Source organism: Panthera pardus, unplaced genomic scaffold (assembly GCF_024362965.1).
Source record: "Panthera pardus isolate Hobbes unplaced genomic scaffold, ASM2436296v1 HiC_scaffold_12, whole genome shotgun sequence".
NCBI classification, from domain to species: Eukaryota; Metazoa; Chordata; class Mammalia; order Carnivora; family Felidae; genus Panthera; species Panthera pardus.
This window is the reverse complement of record NW_026526677.1, coordinates 40,812,722-40,836,180: the sequence shown is the minus strand read 5'-3', so window position 1 is coordinate 40,836,180 and position 23,459 is coordinate 40,812,722. Positions and strand designations below refer to the sequence as shown.

Below are 23,459 nucleotides of genomic sequence, written 5' to 3'. Positions count from 1 at the left end.
AAAGAAGGAATATCTGAGTTTTGGTAAATAAATGCCAACCAGTGAAAATATCAATAAAATATTTTTAATGCCTACAATTTCTTTTATACATAAATTGCAAAACTTTCACCTGTATATGCAAAAGTAGATTCTCTTGCAGGTCAACAGCACCAGAAAACAAGCTAAACTATGTAAATGTTTTTTTTTTTTAAAACTTGATTTGTCCATTATGTAAAAGACATGATGGATTTAATAACTTCAAAGAAATCTATATCCCACTCTTAATCATACACTAAACACCTGAATATTTATTTTATCACATCCACTCACAAAATAAATAGTAGTCTAATATATTCAGCACATTGAAAATAAACCAACCAGTTTCTCTTCATATATTTATTCTCTTTCCAAACATGTTTTGGTCTCCTGCTATATCTCAGAAATGTACTAATAGCTGCTTTTAAGTTACAAAATACAAAACAGTAATTTCTTGGAGAAAATCTTGGGGTAACATTAAAAAAATGATATTTCGAGTTCCCATAGACTTTCTTTTTTGTTAACAGTCTTTGAACCTTCTCATGGCACACATGTAAGGCTGTCTGTGACATGTGGTACCCTGGCCTCCAAATGGACGTAATTGCATTTATAGTTTAGAGAAAATACAAAGACAAGTTTTTGAAAGTAGCCTTAAAAGAAGAGTGCCCCTTGCTTTGATATAGCAATATCAAAAGCAAGTGGGACTGTGCAATCAGAGCCATATGAGTTTTATGAAAACTACTTTCTTTTCACATCATCTGTTAGAGAATGCCACACCCATGATCATGTAACATTACAATCGTGAAATAACATTACTACATTCGTGAATTAACATTACCCAATAAAAGGCACATCTTCAGATATTGAATTAATAAAATCTGAAAATCAAAACAGTAGAGGATACATTAAAAACCAAGCACTTAATTTGTAAACCTTTATAAAATAACAGCTTATTCCAGTTTCTTCAAAGGTTTGTGAGCTTTTTGTAAGAGCCGTCAGGAATTGCAGAACAAAACGGAAGACAGGATTTGGAAACAAGGCCAAGATTAATTTAAAAGACTTTCTCAGGACTTTCTTTTTAAATGAGCTACAGAAGTGCCCTTTTATAATGTTGATGCCGAGGAATAATATAATCAACATCTGTAGAAGAAATGCACTCAAAAGTGGTAGATGCCTAAGGACACGACCTGACTCTTCCTGTGAAGTTCTAGAACTTTTATCTAGCACAGTGGTGCCTTTCTGTACAAATAACTGCACGTCGAATAAAGTGCTAGTAAACGTTAAGCCACCAGAAATCTTTCAGCTATGATAAGCACTTGATTGTAATAGATTTTCAAAGAGTCTAAATACTGAAAAAATATATCCCAGAAAACAACTTTTGTAGGGGTGGGGCGGGAGGAAGCACAAAAGTGACAGCAAAGGAAATAATGTTCCAAACCTGTTTTATTACGTGGAACACCACACTACCCTTAAATCAATTTCACTGAAGATATTTTGAGATGGGTGAGAGGCAGTCAACAGGATTTTCTGCCAGTGTGACAATTCTATGTAGATCGTTAGAGTGTTACTCCTGGTGATGAAGACCTCTTTCAGAGGATTCAGCTTCAAAGTTAAATGCTTGCACTTTCGAAATGTGAAACTCAATTCAAAATGAGTCAGTCTTAAGGGACTAGGTCAAATGGTTGTCCCATTAAGGGAGGTAACAACAGTAATGTATACCACCCAAACTTGGAGAATAAAGAAAGCTTTATGGATAAAAAGGAATACACCAAAACAACTTTTGGAACTGTTCTTCAAGCTTATGTCCCACTGTCCCCAGCCCTCCATATTTAGAATTAAGGACAAAAGCTCTCTAGCGTCATCATATCTCATTTTCTGTTGCTGACTTTTCTTGAGACTTGGCTTCTCTCCAGCCAGAACCTAGGTCAGCCTGATTGGAATTGCCTGGGTTTGAGGCTTAAGAGATCTCAAGTGTAAAAATAGGACTTGGAAAAAAGTGAGCATGAAGAAAGTTCCACAGCCTGGTAAAGCACCAGTAGCAGGGAACGTCCTTTTCTACCTGGGAAAAAAATCTCTTCACAGTGCATAGTTTGAAATAAAAGTGCAATATGGGCAAAAAGAGAAGGTGGTGCTCTCAATATACATGAATTTAGTTTTTGGCTTTTGGCATTAATTGCTAAAGAATTTAAGATAAAATGCAGTCGTTAACATCAAGAGGTACAGGGGCACCTTTTTCCAAAATATCTTTCTAGAGAGGGAGGAGGGGAGTCTCACATGTCACTTCCTTATTTTTTAAACTATTACTCTTCCAAATCTAATGTTTGAATAAAATAAGCATTTTTCTTCAGTATAAAAATGACTTTTCTTAGATAAAAATCAATTAGCACAGTGACCTTGTCTATTTTACGCTAAAGCCAACGTAACAGTAAATTTGAAAGGAAAACCTGGAAACAGATTATTTTTAAACTAAATGGCATAACTTGCATTTTAACTGGAAAAAAAAATTTGTTAATTGCCTTACCACCTAAATTAGTGAATAAGAATGCTCGGCATCCAATCCATGAATAATGTAAAATACGATATAATTTATTCTACTTTTTACTTCAAAGTCACAGAGATGACATCCATACGATAATTATAGAGCCTACTCTACATTTTCAAGTTCTCAATCCAAACATATACATTAGGACAGGTCACTTTATTGCTGGCAACATTCATGGAAGGGCCAGGTTCCTCATTAAAAGACAAAGTTTGATTGGGAGCTGGGCAGTGCTCTACTCACACATCAGCAGAACATGAAGAGGCAATCCTTTTTTTTTTTTTTTCCTTTTCAAAATAGCAAAGGAACAATGTAAGATTGGCTGACAGGTGAGCGGCCCCCGTTAGAGTGCATAGCTCATCAGGATCAAGGCGGGCACCTGTGAACAGTTAACTTCATAAGCACGCTCACTGGGCATTCTATCATCTGCATTAGATTTAACCCTGGAAAGTATTTGAAAATACTTTATGCTCCAATGACAGCCTGCAAATAACAGTATGCATTCCTTCTCCTTGAGTACCCAAGTAGAAATTAAAATCATAAAGGGGCTTCTTCATTCTGAAGGCAGGACCTCCTGGCAGCAGAGTGTCTCCAGAATTTCACAAAAATAATAAAAGCAGCAGCTAACGCTTCTTCAGCTTCTTAGCCTTTCGACGCTTCATTTCTTCTTCTTCACGTCTCATTTCCTCTAAGTCCTCCTGCATACCTAGTCTTAAACTGTCACAAAAAAAAAAAAAGGAAAAAAAGTACATGTCAATATACATGACATTACCACCCTCTTTAAAAATTAAGAATGAAATTTCAACTGGGAGCTCATATGGAATGTGCTGAGGCATTAAAAACGCCTCAAGTCTTTACCACTGAAAACAAACTAGCAGGAATATTTTTTTACTAGGAGCCTCGGCCACTGATTCAACTTCTAGTAGAAAAAAGACCTCACACTGTTAAAAACTGAGAACAAACTGAGGGTTGATGGGGGGTGGGAGGGAGGGGAGGGTGGGTGATGGGTATTGAGGAGGGCACCTTTTGGGATGAGCACTGGGTGTTGTATGGAAACCAATTTGACAATAAATTTCATATATTAAAAAAAAAAAAAAGAAAGAAAGAAAAAAGACCTCACATAAAACCTCAACATAAAATAAGTAATAAAGTAAATAAGTAAATAATAAAGTAAATAAAGTAAATAAGTAATAAAATATAAATTGTTTATCACAATGGCTTTTAGAAATAAAAGAAAATTTATTCAATAAATAACATTCTATTCTTATCCCTTCGCATCACTTTAGTTGGATATTTTATGTAGTTACATGAAGGGAAGGCAAGAGGGAAGAGGTTTAATATGCTGGGTTGAGACTGAAGGGAATTATCTTACCAAGTTAAGACTATAAACAAAGCAATCTCTTGTTACCCTACCCTAAGAACTTATCATGAATTTTATTATCAGGTAGCCAAATAGGAATTAGAAAGAATTTCATATTCCTCATCAGGTCCCTATGGCCAGCAGTGGTACAGGTCAGCAAGACTGAGATGTGTTTGATGTAGAAAGGGAATTAAAGATGGGGAAAGAAAAACAAGGAACTTGTTACAATGGGATCAGAGGAGGCCTCCAGCACTGACTGTGTGCCTATATAGGTGAGGCTCCGCACTAAGCAACTTGTATACTTAATGTGATACCTCAATGGGTAAAAAGAGTAAATTCTCATTTTACCCATGAGAAGACAGATTGAAAAAAAAAATTTTTTTAAGTTTGTTTATTTTTGAGACAGAGAGAGCAGGGGAGGGAGAGGCAGAGAAAGAGGAGAGAGAGAATCCCAGGCAGGCTCCACAATGCCAGCACAGAGCTTCACGCAGGCCTTGAACCCATGAACCGTGAGACTATGACCTGAGTCGAAATCAAGAGTCGGATATTTAACTGACTGAGACACCCAGGTGCCCCAAGAAGACAGATTTAGAAAGGCTAAGGAATTTGTCTAAAGTCCCACAGCAAGTAACCCGGATGGGAATTCAGAAGCGAGGGGCCCCAAACCTCTGCTCCCAATGGTGTAACTGAAGCAGCAAACAGAAAGGAACAATTAGGACATTTCTACACAAATGTGTTAAGTTTTGTGCTTACCTCTTTGCTTCTTCCTTCTGCTGCTCTTTCCAACTACTCTCCATGTAACGTAAGGCATAATCACTTTCATCTTTGTATCTGATAAGAGGAAATCAATGTTGTTAGGGAAAACACCCAAATTCCCAAATATTTAGGAACTGCATCCTCCTGTTTTAAAAATCAGTATCTTTATAACTAATAAAAAACACAGTTAGGATTACTCTTCTTTCTTTGGCAAGGAGTGACAGAGGCAGAGGACGGGTAGCAGTGGGTTTCTGAAGTCAAGGCAAATTAAATGAGCCCTCACTACTCCCTGGAGGCAATTATTCCTGAATCTAATGTCAATGAAGGTACTCAATCCAACAATGCTTACTCACCTCACTCGCCTCTAGTTACAGAATAGTTTATATTAAAATCCTGAAAGCACACTATATATGGAAATCATTTTGTACATATTAATCTCATTTGAGCTTTGTGAGAAAGGACTTTAGAACACAGACTGAAGCGGGGCGCCTGGGTGGCTCAGTCGGTTAAGCGTCCGACTTCAGCTCAGGTCACGATCTCACGGTATGTGAGTTCGAGCCCCGCGTCGGGCTCTGTGCTGACTGCTCAGAGCCTGGAGCCTGTTTCAGATTCTGTGTCTCCCTCTCTCTCTGACCCTCCCCCGTTCATGCTCTGTCTCTCTCTGTCTCAAAAATAAATAAACGTTAAAAAAAAGAAAAAATTAAAAAAAAAAAAAAAAGAACACAGACTGAAGCAGGCAGATTAATGGTTTGACCAAGAACATAAAACTAGCCAATGACATTACTAATATTAGGTTTTTATTAAAAAAATTTTTTTTAAATGTTTATTTACTTTTGAGACAGACAGTGAGTGGGGGAAGGGCAAAGACAGAGGGAGACACAGAATCTGAAGGAGGCTCCAGGCTTTAAGCTGTCAGCACAGAGCCCGATGCGGAGCTTGAACTCACAGACTGGGAGATCATGACCTGAGCCAAAGTCAGACACTTAACCAACTGAGCCACCCAGGTGCCCCATTAATATTAGATTTTTAAATCTGATTTTTATTCCAATTCTTTTTACTACTCTTTTTACCAAATTTTTTTTTTTTTTTAAAACACTTTTTCTCAGGATTGCCTTCTAATTTCTCATATCCATGGCTTTAAAGGAGAGGGCAACTGTCAACCGATATGCACTATGTCCCTTCTGTTTTACATATAAAACATATGTCCCTTCTGTTTTATCTCATTTAATCCTTCCAGATGTCATTCTGAAAATAATTTACTCAAGTTTATCCAGCTAGGAAGTGGTAGAACTTCTATTCAAACCCTGATCTTTCATCTATACTAGTGTTCTCAAACTTTAATGTGCATTTGAATTACCTGGGAACCGTATAAAGCTGATTTAGATTTGGTAGCTCTGAAGTGGGGCCTGAGAGCCTGCATTTCTTAACGCTGTTGTCAGGTGATGTCAGTGACGTTGGTCCCATACTGACTGCTGTCCAGGGACCACACTTTTGAGCAGTAAAGCTTTTTACATCAAAGAAAAGCAGATGTCAGATCAGACCAGCTTTCAACACAGGTCTGTGATGTCAGATCAGACTAGCTTTCAACATGGGTCTGTGGATGGCTTTCTGAGTTCAAAGCCAATCTAGTTCTATTCCAGTAAGCTGCTTCACTCTCATTAAATATACATCTTACAAGGGCAACAGTTTAAAAAGGTATATTTTGGCATGCAACCACACAAAAAATTCTGAGTTAACCGTTAGGTGGTGCCAAAAGAGTAAATCTTAAACAATCATACAATGGTTCCTAATGAAGAATTTTATTCAATGCCTCTGCTATTAATGTTTGCTTTTTCCCCATAGCACGAGTCATTCAAAATGAGTATATCATTTATCTAAACCATCTATAGCCTTACTTTTTTCGGTCATAGCCAAAGATTTCTCGAATGTGCTTGGATATTTCTTCCTGAGGTTCTCCTTCATCTTCGATAAAATCTTCCATTTCAGAGTCATATTCATCATCATCTTCCTCCTCTTCATATTCTCGTTGCCTTTTGTAACCACTAGGGAAGGGAAGCCTTTGAGGACCTAAGAATAGAAAAGTCATTATTTATAGGAGCATGAACACTGAAAATAGTCCCAACAAAGTTTTACATAAACTGAGATTTTAAGAATTCATTAAGACAATATCCTCAAAAACCAGAGCCAGCAAACTGACCCATAGCATGGACTCATTACGAAATCATCCCTGCTGCTTCATGTTGTCTACAAGGAGTAGAATTTCTGTTTATCCCAGGGCTTACCAGAAGCATCTGTCACATCTTGTAGCCTAACAGCTGCCTTCCTTCTGGATTTAAAAGACTGATAAAATTAAAAAGAAAATTACAAATAGCTTACAGGATCTCTAACTTAATTCTGCCATGAAAAAGACACCAAAAGTAACAACCTACCGTCTATTATCACAATTTCATTCCTTTTTTTTTTTTAGAAGTCCAACAAAGTATGAAAGATTCCCAGAATTATGGATAATTATTGAAATGAGTAAGTCTGACTTTAAAAGAAAATCACTACATTATCATTATTTTGTCATTTTGCCAAAAGACTGAATAAAACTTTGCAAAAGACAGGCAATGATCAATAGAACAGCATCTGGGAACAACTGCTTTCTAGTCCTTAATTACAGACACTCCTTTTATTGATCTACAGTTGTTTTTAATACGCATGGCTTGTCTCCTTAGCTCGGCTCAACTTCTGCACTGTTGACATTTTGGGCCAGATAATTCTTTGTGAGCAGACTCTCCTGTGTCCTATAGTATAATAGCAGCATCCCTGGCCTCTATCTACTAGATACCAGTAGCATCCCCTGGGCCCAGTGGTGTCAGTCAAAAATGTCTCCAGACACTGCCAAATGTTCACTGGGCATCAAAATCATCCTTGGTTGAGAACCAATGTTCTAGCTGAACTAAGAAGTTAAAGCATGGAATCTTACCTAAGTAAGTAGATTCATAAAGGACCAGTAGCTAGGGCTTTGATGTGCTGCCCACTACAAGGAGCAGAAACACAAGGGCAGTTCCTGGTACACTGTGGATACTTAAAAAGTATCTGATGTTTTGTTTTTTTTTTTTAATTTTTTTTTTCAACGTTTTTTATTTATTTTTGGGACAGAGAGAGACAGAGCATGAACGGGGGAGGGGCAGAGAGAGAGGGAGACACAGAATCGGAAACAGGCTCCAGGCTCCGAGCCATCAGCCCAGAGCCTGACGCGGGGCTCGAACTCACGGACTGCGAGATCGTGACCTGGCTGAAGTCGGACGCTTAACCGACTGCGCCACCCAGGCGCCCAAAAAAAAAAAAAAAAAAAAAAAAAGTATCTGATGAATAAATAATGCACCAAAGACTTCAAGCTTACAAATATACTCCAACTTTTGAAGAAAGGTCTCTCTAGTTCTCATGAAAAGGTAAAGATGAATTAATTCATTGAACCATATAAGGCATATTCACTCATCCTGTCTCACAAATCACATAGCCAAGTTTCATGCACTTGGAGACGTTACAGGGGTGAACACAGAGGGTCCTAGATAACTCTCTTTCTAAAGCCTTTTCCAAGTTATGATCACTAAAGGGACTCTCAGGCATAAAGAGAGACAGAGCATCAGGATTCTATCAATACAGGAGTACATTAAAGGGCACATGGAAGGGTTCACAGGGTCTCGGTTTATGTAAAACAAAGTACTCTTTCCAATTTCCTAGTAACAAGTCAATATCCTTAGGGTGAAGGACAGTTTTACCTTGGGCAGATCTGTAGCCAGATAAGGAAGGCTTCATTCCATTCATCTGTCCATTGCTGGATCGGCTAATTATATTCTTGGAAGAAATGGTTTCTGAGACAACGGTACACTTGGGTTTTAGGGGGAGACCGGAGCTACTAACTGTTCGCCCAGGTCCCAAGCTGCTCACTGGTCTTCCAGGGCCTGAACTACTGACCGTCCGTCCGGCTGGAACTGAGCCACCAACTGGCCGCCCAGGGCCACCGACTGGCCGCCCAGGGCCATTGACTGGCCGCCCAGGGCCACTGACTGGCCGCCCAGGGCCACTGACTGGCCGCCCAGGGGGGCCAGAGCCACTCACTGGTCGTCGGAGGTCATGCGGACTGCTCACAGGCCGCCCAGGGCCACCAGAGCTGCCCAAAGACTTCCTAGAATCACCTGAGCCAGTGGTGGGTCGTCCAGGTCCACTTGAGCTATTTGCAGGATGCCCAGGGCCACTTGTACCACTGAGTGTCCGTCCAGAGAGGTTTAAGTCACTGGCTGGCCTCTTGGTCCCACTGACTGATCGCTCAGGTCCTGAGCTGGGGCTGCCATTCTGGCGCCTGGGCATGGGGCCAGAACTAACTGTGGGCCGAGCAGTCCCTGTGCTGGGCCGCCCGGGAGCTGAGCTGGAGCTGCTGCCTGGCTGCCTGACGACACCTGGACTCTTGGCTTTATTGTGTGGGGTAACCACAGGCCCAGGCCTGGAATGGCTAGGATGGGGAGGAGATTTTTTGGCTTTGTGCTCAGTAGCAGATTTCTGAGGCCCTTTAGCAGAAGTCTTTGGGACACTTGGTGAATAGGTGCTGGAGTGGGGCTTTCCAGCCCCATTGAAAACAGGTCTGTCATGGCCCTCTCGAAGTAAGGGCTGGGAGCAATTGCCAGATCCTGCTTTGGTCCTCTCTCCTGGCATGGATTTGGATGAAGACACACTTAAGTGTTTTTCATTGGCTGTACTGGGTCTGGATTTCTTCTCAGCATGAGGGAGGGGTGTACCCCTGGAGGAAGGGTGCTTGCTAAGTTTTGTGCCCACACTTTCTTTCTGAGAAGGTGCCTTTTTGGCCGGAGGTAGTCTTGCATCTGTCTCAGCTCTCTTTTTCCTCTGTTTCCGTTCAAGGAATTCTCGCTCCCTAAGTTCTTCTGCAGTCATAGGCCGCTCTTCTGTTTTCTTCACTACCTTGATCTCCACTGGTTCATACTGCTTTTTCTCGGCCAGCCTGAGTAGATCGGTGAAGTTCATGAGTGGCGGGGCACTTTTAAGGGGGACCTTTGGTTTGCTTTCAACTTTGGGAGGTTCTTGCTCCTCCTCATACTCCTGCTCTGACTCTGCTTGATTGTACTCTAAGAATTCATCTTCTTCTTCCATCCCATACTCTTGTTCTGTTCCCTGGCTAGTGTGGCTTTCCATCACCTGCCTCTTCTTTGACTTTTCCTCAACGGGAATCCCGTTGTAACCATGGAAATTATCCTTTGTCCTCTTGGCCATAGCTCTTGCCTTCTTATCATGTTTTAGCTCAATTCGCTTTTTCACTAGTTCTTCTTTTCTCCTTTTCTCCTCTAAAGCTAAAATGGAGAAAACAAGAACAAAGTATTTCAAGGTCTGGAGGTCTCAAGTATGTTCATCCGAAATCAGTAGGTGGCCAAAACACAGGCAACATTCAAGTTACAGTTTGAAGACATCTAGGAATCAAAGGAGGAAGTCCTTTGAACAAGTATCAGTTGAGTCATCTTTACATAATGAGTGGGTTACATATGGGGTTTTCAATATGACAAAGCAAGCGAGAGACTGGGGTTTTAGCTTTAAATATAGAAAATAATTCATACCAAATAAAGATACCAAGTTAAGGAAACAGTAGGAACCACTTCACCGTCATTATTAACTGTGAATAAATGAATACTTAAATGTATTAAATCAGTTTCCTTGTCATTTGCATGAGGTAAAACTACTGTTTAAGTTTGCTGGTCTTCAAAAATTGTCCCTATTTTTAACCTTTAAGATAGCATTCTTGATAATTAAAAAAATTAAAATACAAAATATGTAGAAGCAGATTCAGAATGAAGGTCAAAGAATGGAGTTCTTATTGGGACCTAGTGTGGCCAATTGCAAGATATGGCCGCTATCCCCAAAAGCACTAAGAAGAAATAAAAGATAACATCCATACAAATGATCGGCATGAGAACACATGTAATATGCTCTAAATACAGCGGACTCAGACACACAAATCCCTTAGCCTATTATGTTACTACAAGCATCCGCTAGTTAAGTACAAGCTAGTTGTGAAGGTAGAAGACTTTAAAATTGACAATAAAGCTATAGATATGTACCTTTTTGCCTGAGCTCCTCTTCTTTTCGTCTGAGAAAAGCCTGAACAGCTGCAGATTGGACACCCTTGACTTTTGGGTCTTTTTTGGGAGGCCCCACTGCCAAACTATACCTTTTCTAAAAATAAAAAAAGTAAAAGTTAAAAGCAATTCAACTTTAAAAATGTATTTGCTATTAGGTGTAAGGCATTGTACCAAGCAATAGAGAGGTTTACATACTGACTGAAAAACGGATTCTGAATAAGAGATCATATAACTAACATGGAAGCTTAGCTATAAAATTTTGGTCTAAATAGGATTATGCATGACTGTTTTTAGGTACAGAATTTCTTTGTAACATCCTAAATAATGCACACGTGAAGAATTCAGAGAAATGCTATTTTTATGTTATTTTCCCAAATAGGTACTTGGACTGGGGGACTTTTAAAAAGAAATCATCACTTAGAATGGACTGTTTAAAAATTCTGAATAAAAAAAAAAAATCGAACTTTAGAACTAAGCATTTCAAAGTGTAACTTTTCAAACAAACAGAAAAAACTACTCATAAAATGTTTTCTCTCCTGAATACCTTATTCCAGACTATTTTCTAGTAAGACTCACAGCTACACAGGTTATTTTGCTTACAGTATAAAACACTGAGATTTTACTTTGACCATAGGCAAAGCTGGTGGCAAACCAAAGCTAAAAAGCATTTCAAGGAAATCTAAGCAGCAAGAAGTGCCCAATTCCCTGTACTTTTAACCACAGCTCTTATGTTCATTAAATATTAATTTGTTACATAAACTGTTTTAGAAAGGTTTCCATATCAACCAAAAAATACTAATATTATCCTGGCGCAGATGATATTTCTCTGGGTTTTGATTTTTATGTAACTACACTGGGAAATGACTAAAACCGTAGTAATGTTAATTTGAACTACAACAGGAAAAACATTTCCATTGTATAAGTATCTATCATAAGAGAAGTATGATAAACAGAATAACTCAGACCAGGATGATTCATCTCAAGGACTATTGCACATTAAATATATGGATAGAATATGTTTTCACTCTTATGTTGATCCTGAGAAACTTAACAGAAGGCCATGGGGGAGGGGAAGGAAAAAAAAACAAGGTTAGGGAGGGAGGGAGCCAAAACATAAGAGACTCCTAAAAACTGAGAACAAACTGAGGGTTGATGGGGGGTGGGAGGGAGGGGTGGGTGGGTGATGGGTATTGAGGGCACCTGTTGAGATGAGCACTGGGTGTTGTATGGAAACCAATTTGACAATAAATTTCATCTAAAAAAAAATTAAATAAATAAATAAATCTATGGATAGCAAATAAGTTTTTAAATGCTCTCCCTCTTTTGTTAGGCTGATGACATTCTTATCCACTACACCTGTTATTGTGCTAGTTAAAAAGGAAACACTAACCCCCCTGAGCACAAATCCAGCTACTTAAAAACCAAAAAAAAAAACAGACTCCCCAAATGTGCATGAAATTCTTGGGAGGAAAGCCAAAGGATCCATGCTTACTATGTGGCTAGCCAAATACAAGACATCCGAAACAGACTGGAAGTTCCAGCTAAGTTAGTTCACCAGTGAAGCATGCCCTAATCCAGCATGAAAATCCTGCACAATAGCAGTGCTGTGACCTGACACATCCCTGACAGAAATCCCAAAAGAGAGCACCCAGATTCCTCTCCCAGTCAGCTTGGTTGAATCACCATAAAACCCAGTAATAAGTCCCTATCTTTGTAAATTTAGTTGTAGATGCTTTCCATTGTGGATTGGAGCCCAATATTTAAAGAAGAAAAGGAGAGGGAGGGCACACTGAGGAGAAAGAGAATACTGCTTTACCTAACTGCCTATATATAAATTGTCCTCATTTACAAGAACCTCAAACATAAGCTTTATCTACAAAAAGTTTACATTTTCTTAATGGAAGAGCCACCATGAATAGGACTCAAGTTGCATAAGATATACACAGACTCATAAGCAGAGACATATACTCACTTCACCCTATCCAGTTAGTGAGATTTGTAAGAGGAAAGATGAATTTTTTTTTTTTTTTGCCAAGACTTAAGATTTTCCTGTCCCCGCCAACAACCTAGTCCATATGTTCACCTGCCAAATCAAAGCTTACACAAAGCACCCCCCCCCAACCCCGCCCAGCCTCAAATGCCAATATACATATTAGTGTTACCTTGAACAGCACTGGTTCATTATCTACATATTACAGCAACAAGCACTTCCTAATTTGACTTCAGGATAGACATATTTCTTCCTAACCTGAGACTTCAAGGGATAGGTAATGGGATATGACTAGCTGAAAAGCTACTCACGACTGCATACAGGCACTAACAGCGTCAATGGAGTACAGTTTACTAAGCTTCAGTCATTTGCATAACACCTGCATGATTTTTGCCCTTTTAGTATACCATCTGCATTATTATTTACTAATTTTAAGAAAATATATAGACCTAACACTATGACTTACTATTACAGCTTTACTTCAAGCAATAATATCCATGAAATGATTGGCTTGAGGGCTAGTTACATTTCTGCAAATCATGTTAAAATATAACCATTAAACACACACACACACACACACACACACACACACACACACACACACACACAGCATTTTGAAAATGCCAAAAAGGAACGTAAAAATACAGGAAAGGCAGAACACAAAGAAGAAACAAGGGAGTGGGGTGTTCAGGCTCTCAGATTTACTCAGAAAATAACTGCAAAGATTACTTTTAGCTTTTTCTTTTTTTCATATTAAATATAATTTTTTGTCAAACTGGTTTCCATACAACACCCAGTGCTCATCCCAACAGGTGCTCTCCTCAATGCCCATCACCCACTTTCCCCTCTCCCCCTCCCCCCATCAACCCTCAGCTTGTTCTCAGTATTTAAGACTCTCTTATGGTTTGCTTCCCTCCCTCTCTGTAACTTTTTTTTTCTCCCTTCCCCTCCCCTATGGTCTTCTGTTAAGTTTCTCAGGATCCACATATGAGTGAAAACATATGGTATCTGTCTTTCTCTGCCTGACTTATTTCACTTAGCATAATACTCTCCAGTCCCATCCACGTTGCTGCAAATGGCCAGATTTCATTCTTTCTCATTGCCAAGTAGTATTCCATTGTGTATATAAACCACAATTTCTTTATCCATTCATCAGTTGATGGACATTTAGGCTCTTTCCATAATTTGGCTGTTGTTGAAAGTGCTGCTATAAACGTTGGGGTACAAGTGGCCCTATGCATCGGCACTCCTGTATCCCTTGGGTAAATTCCTAGCGGGGCTATTGCTGGGTCATAGGGTAGTTCTATTTTTAATTCTTTGAGGAACCTCCACACTGTTTTCCAGAGCGGCTGCACCAGTTTGCATTCCCACCAACAGTGTAAGAGGGTTCCCGTTTCTCCACATCCTCTCCAGCATCTATAGTCCTGATTTGTTCACTTTAGCTTTTTTCAAAGCATCCACCTATTTTCAACCACTCACACTGCCAATTTTAAATTCAGCTTTTTTTGTTTTAGCACCTTTAATACTCAAGGGTATTTATCAAGCTGACTTTACTTTTACCCCAACAACTCTGCAGTACTTTTTGTTCTGTCCTATGATGTAGAAGGGATTCAATAAATCTATTAAAAGTCTCATTTCATGGGTCTGCTAGGAAACAAGAAGGGCAAGGTCCTAACTTGATGAGGCTTAATCTTATTCACTGACATGAGCTGAGTCATAATTAACAGTTTCTTACATCCGCTGTAGCTTGATGCACTCAAAAGCAGATACCAGGAAAATATTAATATATTCTCTTAGGTAAACTTTAGGTCAAAACCTAGAAATCTGGGGTTAGAAAAAAAAAGGGGGGTCCTGTATCTCCATAGGAAATATTCTTCTTTCTTAACTGTTTTGAGATACAATTCACATACCATAAAATCCATCCTTTAAAAAAATTTTTTTTTTTAATTTTAGAGAGAGTGAGTGTACAGGGGAGAGGGGCAGAGGTGGTGGGTGGGTGGGAGGGAGGAAGTGAGGGAGGGAGGGGGAGGGAGGGAGAGAGAGAGAGGGAAAATATCTTAAGCAGGCTCTTCGCTCTGTCAGTCTGGAGCCCAATGGAGCTCAATCCCATGGGATCATGACCTGAGCTGAAACCAAGAGTCAGATGCTCAACTCACCAAATCACCCAGGCACGTAAAATCCACACATTTAATGTGTACAATTCATTGGTTTTTAGTACATTCAGAGTTGTACAACCATCACTACTATTGGATTGCAGAACATTTACATTATCCCAAAAAGAAATACCCTTCAGCAGTCATTCCCCATTCCCTCTCTCTCTCCCCTCTGCCCCTGGCAACCTACTTTCTGTTGCTGTGGATTTGCCAATTCTGGACATTTCATATAAATGAAATCATGTACCCAGTGTACCATTATACAATAATATTTATCACAATATAAGGGAACATTTACAGGCCATAGACAAATGGCTATATATGAGTGATTATACAAAATATTAAGATTTTTCAATTTTGAAAACACTTGTTAATTTTCACTTGACTCTATTATTAAGTTTGAAAATAGACCCCTTCAAAGGCCTAGAAAATATCCTTGAGAGAATGCTCTGTCAGTTAGTTCCTTACATCACTGAACTGAGAAATTATAATTATTTCCCTGGCTTATGGAAAATTAAGAAACGATTAGTTTCTATGACCATTAAGTGTTTCAGTTTCAGCAAAGGTATCATTTTAACTCTTTTGGAGTAAAAATAGAATATACCTAGAACTTTAAAATGACAATTATGTAATACCTAAGTAAATTTAAATGGAGATAATGTAATTTTACTTTGATGTCAGTGTTGGCTTTTCTATTTTTTTTTTTTTTTTTCCTCAAACAAAAACTTTCAAAGAAACAAAATGAAATCCTACAATATGTGTGGCTGCCATGGTCAGTTTTACATGCCAGCTCAGCTAGGCTATAGCACTCAGTTATTTAAATCAAACACTAATCTAGTGTGGCCGTGAAGGTATTTTGCAGGTGTGGCTAACATCTACAATCAGCTAACTTGAGGTAAAGCAGATTACCCTCCATAATGTGGATGGTACTCATCCAATCAGTTGAAGGCCTTAAGAGCAAAAACTGAGTTTTCTCAGAGAAGAAGGTATTGGCCCTACAAATTTCAGACTTGCCAGCCCCACAATGACATGAACCAATTTCCTAAAATAAATCCTCCTGGTTCTGCTTCTCTGGGGAGCCCTGACTGATACAGTGGCCATTTGTATCTTGGTAGTTTCCCTTAGTACAATGTTCTTAAGATCCATGTTGTAACATGGATCACTACTTCATTTCTTTCTATGGCTGAATATTTCGCTGTGCTGATTTACCACATGTTATCTATTCACCAGTTGATGGGTATTTGTTTTTACTTCTTGGCTATTATGAATAATGCTGCCATGAACACTTGTGTACAAGTTTTTGTGTGTGTGAACATCATTTCTCTTGGGTACACGGCTATACATCTTCTTAACCTTGAGCTAGCCAGACCTTTATAAAAGGGGTTGCAGTCACACTCTGTTCAGTTGAAAGATCTGAGATTTGTTGTAACAGAATATTGTAATAGATAATCCCCTACGCCCAAAGGGGTAGCCCCGTAGAGAACAATGCTTTTTTAAAAACATAAAAATAAAAAGCCTCAGGCCGGGATTACATTATATTCTATTTAATAAAGCAGAAGAACTATTTGGCACTTTCTCCTGCATCAGATGGTCACATTTAGCTCTAGCAGCAGCACATTGAGATGCACCCACCAATTCTGAATCTGATTCAAGGCACCAGGCTGCTTCATTGTTTGAGCTTCATGAAAAGCAGCTGGACAAGAGTTTCTTTTATCCTAAGTGTATCCATTTTATTATACTGCAAGCCAACTCAGTCATTCTGCTGGACCCCAATGAATGATCCACAGCAGTGAAGCTTATGCCATTTAAATACAGTATCAGAGATTTTGCCAAGATTTGTAATTCTGAAGCCAACAGACCTAGAAAACATTAACTCACTTTAAGACATATGTGTTCCTTGCACTGGAATTATACTGTCATGGTCAGATTAGGAAAATGAGGAGTTTTCTGTTCTGGAAATATGTCTTAACCAAATACGTTACGTTGGAATCAATAGTCAATCCCTTCTTGAAAGTTGTTCTTTACTCAGGAGAGAACAACATATTGTTGTAATTGTAGAAAATATAAATTTCCTGATGGCTTTATACATATTAGAGACTTATTATTAGAGTTAGGAATATTCAAAGAATATATCTTTGAGTTTAATAATACTACACAATTTCACAAAACATCATAGGGAATAAATGCAGGCCTGGAAAATGAATGGTTTGCATTAGGCTTGCTTAGCTGGGTGGTTAAGAGAATGAAAATAAAACAGTCAAAAAGCACGCTATTCAGGATTGCTATAGGGTCAAATGTAAATTTACTATTATTGTGTTTATAAAAATATACCTGATTATAAAATGTAGTATCAGATAGGTACCTCAGAGTCCCTAGCCCAACCTCTATGTTAGAAGTGGCCCAAAAAGCACAAGTGTGTATTAACTGGTTGTCACTCACAATTTGTAACAGAGTGTGAATTAGAATCTGAGTCTCCTGACTCAGGTCCAAGAGTATTCCCACTACATGTCTCACTTCTACGTTAATCCCAACACTTTCATCCAGCTCTAACCTCAATTTTTATGTTTACTTTGAGAGAGCGAGCGAGTAGGGGGATGGGGGGGGAGGGGGTGCAGACAGAATCCCAGGCAGGCTCTGCACTGTCAGCCCAGAGACAGACACAGGGCCGAACGCATGAACTGTGAGATCATGGCCTGAGCCGAAACCAAGAGTCAAACGCTTAACTGACTGAGCCACCCAGGTGCCCCTCTAACCTCAATCTTAAACACCCTTCCCAAATTTCCATCTGCCTCTTGGATGGTGCCATGACCTCCAATAGGTCCACCACTTAACTTTCTATCTTATCCACCCTCACCCTCAGACTATTTCTGTCAACCATACTGGCACTCTCCCACCACAGGCTGTAAGTCTCTCTCTACCCACCAATTTCCAAATGCTGTTGGTTTGCCCTTTAAATTTCTCTCCCATCAGACTTTACTGTACATTGACAAGTGCCATAAAAGCCAACAGTTATTGCCTAAGGCTATATTATATTGGGCTGGAGTTGAGGGTAGGAAGCTGGATGGGTTCAGGCTTTATTAAATGAACAACCGTCCTCATATCCAATACACTCTTCACTTAGCACAGGGTCACGATTAAGAGCAAGAACTCCGGAGCCAGTTAGCCTGTATAAAATTCTCTGCTCTACCGTTACTAGCCCTGTCACTTTTTGGCTGAACGACTTCAGACAAGTTTCCTCATCTCTCTAGGCCTCAGTTTCCTTATCCATGAAACAACCTTCCCTATATGGTCATCACAGTGATTGAATTAATCAATGTACATAAAGTGGTTAGAACAGTGCCTGGCACCAAGTAAGCATTATAAACGGCAGTTGTTGTTATCATTATCATTCAGAAAGAGATTCTCTTAGGTAGTGACGGGAAGAAAAATAACAATCTCTGTGGTGGTAGAGTTTCTAAAAGATCCTCTCCTTCCAACACTGGTTAAATAGTACTACCCGCCCCCCCCCCCCCCCCCCCCAGGCTAGCAATTCAGAGCTACTTCAGGCCCTGGCAAACTCCTCTTCAGATCCAAGCATGGGAGCAATCCAGTTATAGCCAATAAATCAAAAGTTGCAAAGTGATTGCAGAAACGTTTTTGTTGCCCCATACTGTTCTTTCAAAGGAAATATAACTACTGTAGCACACAGTAGGCTTCTCTTGAATGCAGAGCTTGACACCTACTATTTTATATCTAGACTACTTCAAGAGCTTCCATTATTATCATTTTATATCCAGGCTACTTTAAGAACTTACATTATCTACCTGGCCCTCAGGACATCTGAACTCGCCACCCCAGTTAGAGTCCCTGAGCTCCTTTTCCAGTACCGACATTCTTATCCTCAAGGGGCTATAGCCCCCAAATCCTCATGTGTTTAGTACCACATAAATGCTTCGTCTTTACTTTTTGATTTGAGGATCACACCAGAGCGACAGTATCTTCTCCGGGATGATTTTCACAGTATGACTGTGAGAAAGCCACATAAGTCATCAATTAGTTACTTACAACCTACAAGAACCAATATTCTAAGCTCTACCATTCTATCAAATCAAGATACTTGGTTTTCGCTAGAGGAACCAGGGAGAAAAATTTTAAGTACAAGTGCGAGGTTGCCAAAAATATCTTTTCTCCTTTAAATATAAACAGAGCTTGCGACGATAACTGGTTACATCACCTTGATCAGCTGTTTTTTAAATTCAGTTTTCCACTGGGAAATGATAGCATGCCTAATATTGCTAGGCATGATGCAATCCTTCCTTTGTTTTAATAAAACATTATAAAAATAACTATTTCTCCTGAAAAGAAACAACAGAAAAGAGTTTCCATTACAGAAATGTTCATTGCTTCTCAAACCAGACACAATAGATACCTCTTAAAACTGAAGCCCTGGAGGGGCACCTGGGGTCAGCTGGTTAAGTGTCAACTCCTGATGTTAGGTCAGGTCACGATCTCACAGTTTTGAGATGAGCCCCGCGTCGGGCTCTGCACTGCAAGTGCAGAGCCTGCTTGGGATTCTCTCTCTCTCTCTCTCTCTCTCTCTCTCTCTGTCTCTGTCTCTCTCTCTCTCTCTCTCTGTTTTCTCTCTCTCTCTCAAAAATAAATAAACTTAAAAAACAAAAATTCAAAGTGGCTGTCCAGGTGTTTTATATTTTAGCCTTCCTTGGAGTTAATCAGTGCTAGTCACCATAGCTCCTTTCTGTAGCAAAGTCTGACATAGGAACAATGAAGACTGAAATCTCAACATCAGCTCTGATAAGATGGAAATGGAAGGTGGGGAAGAAGATGGCTAAAAGGAAAATATGAACCAAGCACCAGAGTGGGATGCAAAACCTCTGTGGTTCTCAGACCATCATTCAGTCAATACAGCTTATGTCAAACATGGGGTGCATGTGTATGACTGAATTGTTGTTTCTTGACTTGGATGATGGTTTACAAGGATACCTGCTTTGCCACAGTTTATTACACTGTACAATATATATTTCACAATTGATGGTGTGCTCTCAGAGGCTTTATTTACTTTGAGCTGATAAAGCAAAGTAACAGAATAATTAGATAAACCCAGTGAAAGCAAGATCATGGATTAAATTTAACTGTCTTGCTCTGTTTCTCAATAGTTTCTTTTGTGACACATTCATCTGATGTAAAAAGAAAAGGATTATAATGCTAACTAAATCAAACTTCTAGGCTTTCTAGCTTTTTGTGGGGGTTGAGGGTGGGGAGGGGAAAGTATGCTTTCATAAAATATATGCCTATATTCATTTATTAAATTTTAAATGATCTCACCAATTCACCTTTTTTTCTGCTTCCAATCTTTGTTATTTAATAGATTTGTTGATAATGTACATATTCTAAAACATACACAGATTTTGAAATTTTCTGCTCTAGTAATATCTGGATTTTAGAATAACTTGGTTCTGATTCTCCCTCAGAATATTACTGGGTATCAAAGCTAGTATTACCTATTTTTGACCTCCACTGAAATTCAGGAAGATCTAGAATAAAATATGGACCTAATTATGCAAAGATGAATGGTTATGGGATCCAATATTGACCTCCCTATGAAATTTACATAATTTGCAGAAAATAAATTTGGTTGTTCAAGGTTTCAGTGGTTTAAGCCCGTAAGTTCAACATACAGATCTTCGGGCTCATGGCTTAGGGGGAATGATTATTCAGCGTACTTGGGATGAAAGATGAATATATGGGAATTTAATAAATATTAAACTGACAGATATCAGTTTCATTTACCAATTATTTTACTATCTTAAAATCAATATTTTCAAAGGGTAAAAGAATGGGCCAGACTCAGAAGACAAGAAAAGTGTAGAAGTAGGAAAAACAAAACACAACACTGCAAATACACAAAAATCTAAGAAATGCAGAATGCATAGTGAGAGCTCAATAAATTCCAGTTGAACTGACTTTGACAGAGAGCTGTTCGAGGTCTATACCTCACTGCTCAAACCGCAAGTATCACAATGCAATTTGTCGGTTTACAGCTGTGCTGTGGGTACCATCTGAGGATCCAGAAATGATTAGTTTATGCAAAACAGCTACACCCCGCAGACTAGGCACTCTCCACCACTTCAGCGTGTAGATTTTAAAAGTCTTACGTCGCTCTGCGAATACGGGCGAATTCGCAAAATTACTGAGCAAATGGGACATAGATTTCAAACAAAGGCAAACCTGGAAGGCCACAAGTAAACGGAAGTTGAATAACCTACCCATTCTGTTGGCCAAGGATTTCGTGGAATCTGCTCAACTTCTCTTCCCAATACATAAGGTATTATTAAATCTTTGGGAGGTTTTAATTTAGTCATCTCATCAGAGAACTTGTTCGAGAAATCACACAATGTTTGACCCCATCTTAGGCGGGAACTCACCCAAAAGGTTATCAGACCACATCCCGAAAACCCCTGAAACTCCCCAACGTACACGCTTTCTTTCCATCCTTTGGGCTGAAGTTTATGCCAAAGCCAGAAATTACTAGCGCTGGATTCCACCATGTACCAGGCACGGTTTCACTCACCAGCCTTCACACAACTCTAAAACACCCGCACTGCAAAGTCCACGTTGCAGGGGTGACTAAGCCGGAGAAACCTACTCGCCGGAAGGCTGCCACTTCGCACCTCAAGCCCCTTTTCACCCATTCCCCAAGAATGCACGCCCAAGAAAAGCAAGCAAGGCGTCCAGGTCTTCCCTCTCCCGGAGTCGATAGGCGGATGCCTGGAAGTTCCACGGGCCAGAAATTCCAAACTTGAAGATTAGGGTCTCCTACACTGGTGCCCGGCTGGTACTTACCGGCACGTTGTTGACACCTTGTCCTTTGGAAGCTATCAGGAGAATTTCCCTGAAATCCATGTTGACAGAGGCGGAGACACTGGGCCAGGCTCTCGGAAAGAAGTGAAAGTACGCCTTACCGAGGCGCCCAGCTACAGCCAAGTGAACTGCCTGGCCCACCCCTCTCCCACCCCTCCTCAGCACGACCACTTCCGGCGCCTTCCAATGCCGTCTGCCCGCCCCCTTTCCTCTTGCGGCCTATATTCTTTTAGGTCCGCCGCTCAGCTCTCGAGTCCCTGGCGTAACTTCCGCCTTTAGGCTCCAGACACGTAGAAACGTGGTACGTGGCTGCTGGCGTCGGCTCGAAGGGGCGGGACTAGGCCCTTCACGGACCAAGGAGACGCGGCCTAGTAAAGTGAGGGGTGTGGCCAAGGGAAAGATCCACTTCCCTGGAGGCCGGGGCTCGCGACCTGACCGTCTTGGTGTTTCTTGTGACCTCTGAGTAGGGAAGGCGAGGGGGTGGGGGGTTACCTACCAGGCCTGGGTTCGCTGGGTGTCACGGGTGGGCTCTCAGGTCCGAAACGGCAGGGCCCCAGCAGCTGAACCGACGGATCTCGGCCAGGGGGTTTCAGTTACCGGTTTCTAGGCGCTCGCGAAATTGCGCAGGCGCACATGGCACCGACTAGTCCTCTCGTGTACACATTACTCATCACATCCTGGCACATGGTGTGTGCTCACCTGCGCAGATGCATGCATGTCGTTCGTGTATAGAGACACAGGCTTGGTGCTTTTGCCCCATCTAGATAATAAGCTCCATGTAGTGGATAAATGAAGGAACTCTTTACATACAGTCCCAGTCTGAACATACTTGCGCACTAACGAAACATACATGGCCCATATTCATATTAATTTGGAGTCCAGTCGTGGGTTCCTTTTAAGAGTATCTGGGGCCTGTAAAGTCTCATTCAGTAAAATAACGCTAATTAGACCTGGGGTGGGAACAGGCCACGACTGGCTGCCAGCTAACAGGGCAGATATTTTCAGTGTGATGGAAAGCCCGTTCCAAAACTGGATTGTGGTGATGATTGTAAGTTTACTGAAAGTCACTGTACACTCAGAACAGGTGAATTTTCCAATTATATATCAATACAGATGTTTAAAAATATTAGGCAAAGCTGGTCTTATTCTTTACAACTGAAGTTTTAATGCTGAGTTGTGGCCCTGACTACGTTTTTCCGTTTAAGGCTGCCCAAACAACAGACCAAGATGAAGTCTTCCTCTGATGACAGACCTGGAATTTTCAATTCCCGTATTCCCTCTGGGGAGCCCAGCATAGCATACAGCTCACCTATGCTATGCATTCCTTTCAAATACATGCCCACCTACTTTAAGTAGATTAGGTAGAAGCTTGCGTGTAATGTACTGAAAAAAACTAGCAGCCCTCAGGGGCCTCAAGTGTAAAAAATTAAATAAGATTTTTGAACTTCCTTCAAGTGATTTTTCTCTATTCAACAGGTAGAATCCTCTTGCAGTGTTTTCTGATTGTTCTTGGGATAAAGACCAAAATTTGAATCCTAACTGTGGCTTGTAAGGACTGCCATGATTTGCCATGGCCCACTTCTGTAACATCATCAGCTGTACTTTTTCACTTCTTCGTATGTGCCAGGCTCTCTTCCACTCCAGGTCCTTTCCCCCT

The 23,459-nt window shown here is 40.2% G+C and overlaps 1 protein-coding gene across 2 annotated transcripts; it reads right to left on the bottom strand.

Annotated features, from left to right (window-relative positions):
• Positions 1-42: 42 nt before the first annotated feature.
• SPTY2D1 (SPT2 chromatin protein domain containing 1) lies at positions 43-22,481 on the bottom strand. Of its 2 annotated transcripts, none has more exons than XM_019456495.2 (6): positions 22,299-22,481; positions 10,781-10,895; positions 8,438-10,018; positions 6,566-6,737; positions 4,668-4,745; positions 43-3,271 (listed from the first exon to the last, which is right to left on the bottom strand). In XM_019456495.2, exons 3-6 carry the CDS (start codon positions 9,939-9,941, stop codon positions 3,178-3,180), a joined length of 1,848 nt encoding a protein of 615 aa, XP_019312040.2. In that variant the 5' UTR covers positions 9,942-10,018; positions 10,781-10,895; positions 22,299-22,481; the 3' UTR covers positions 43-3,177. The 2 variants fall into 2 exon arrangements, with proteins under 2 accessions (XP_019312040.2, XP_019312039.2); XM_019456494.2 differs by lacking the exon at positions 22,299-22,481 and adding an exon at positions 21,785-22,068.
• Positions 22,482-23,459: the final 978 nt, after the last annotated feature.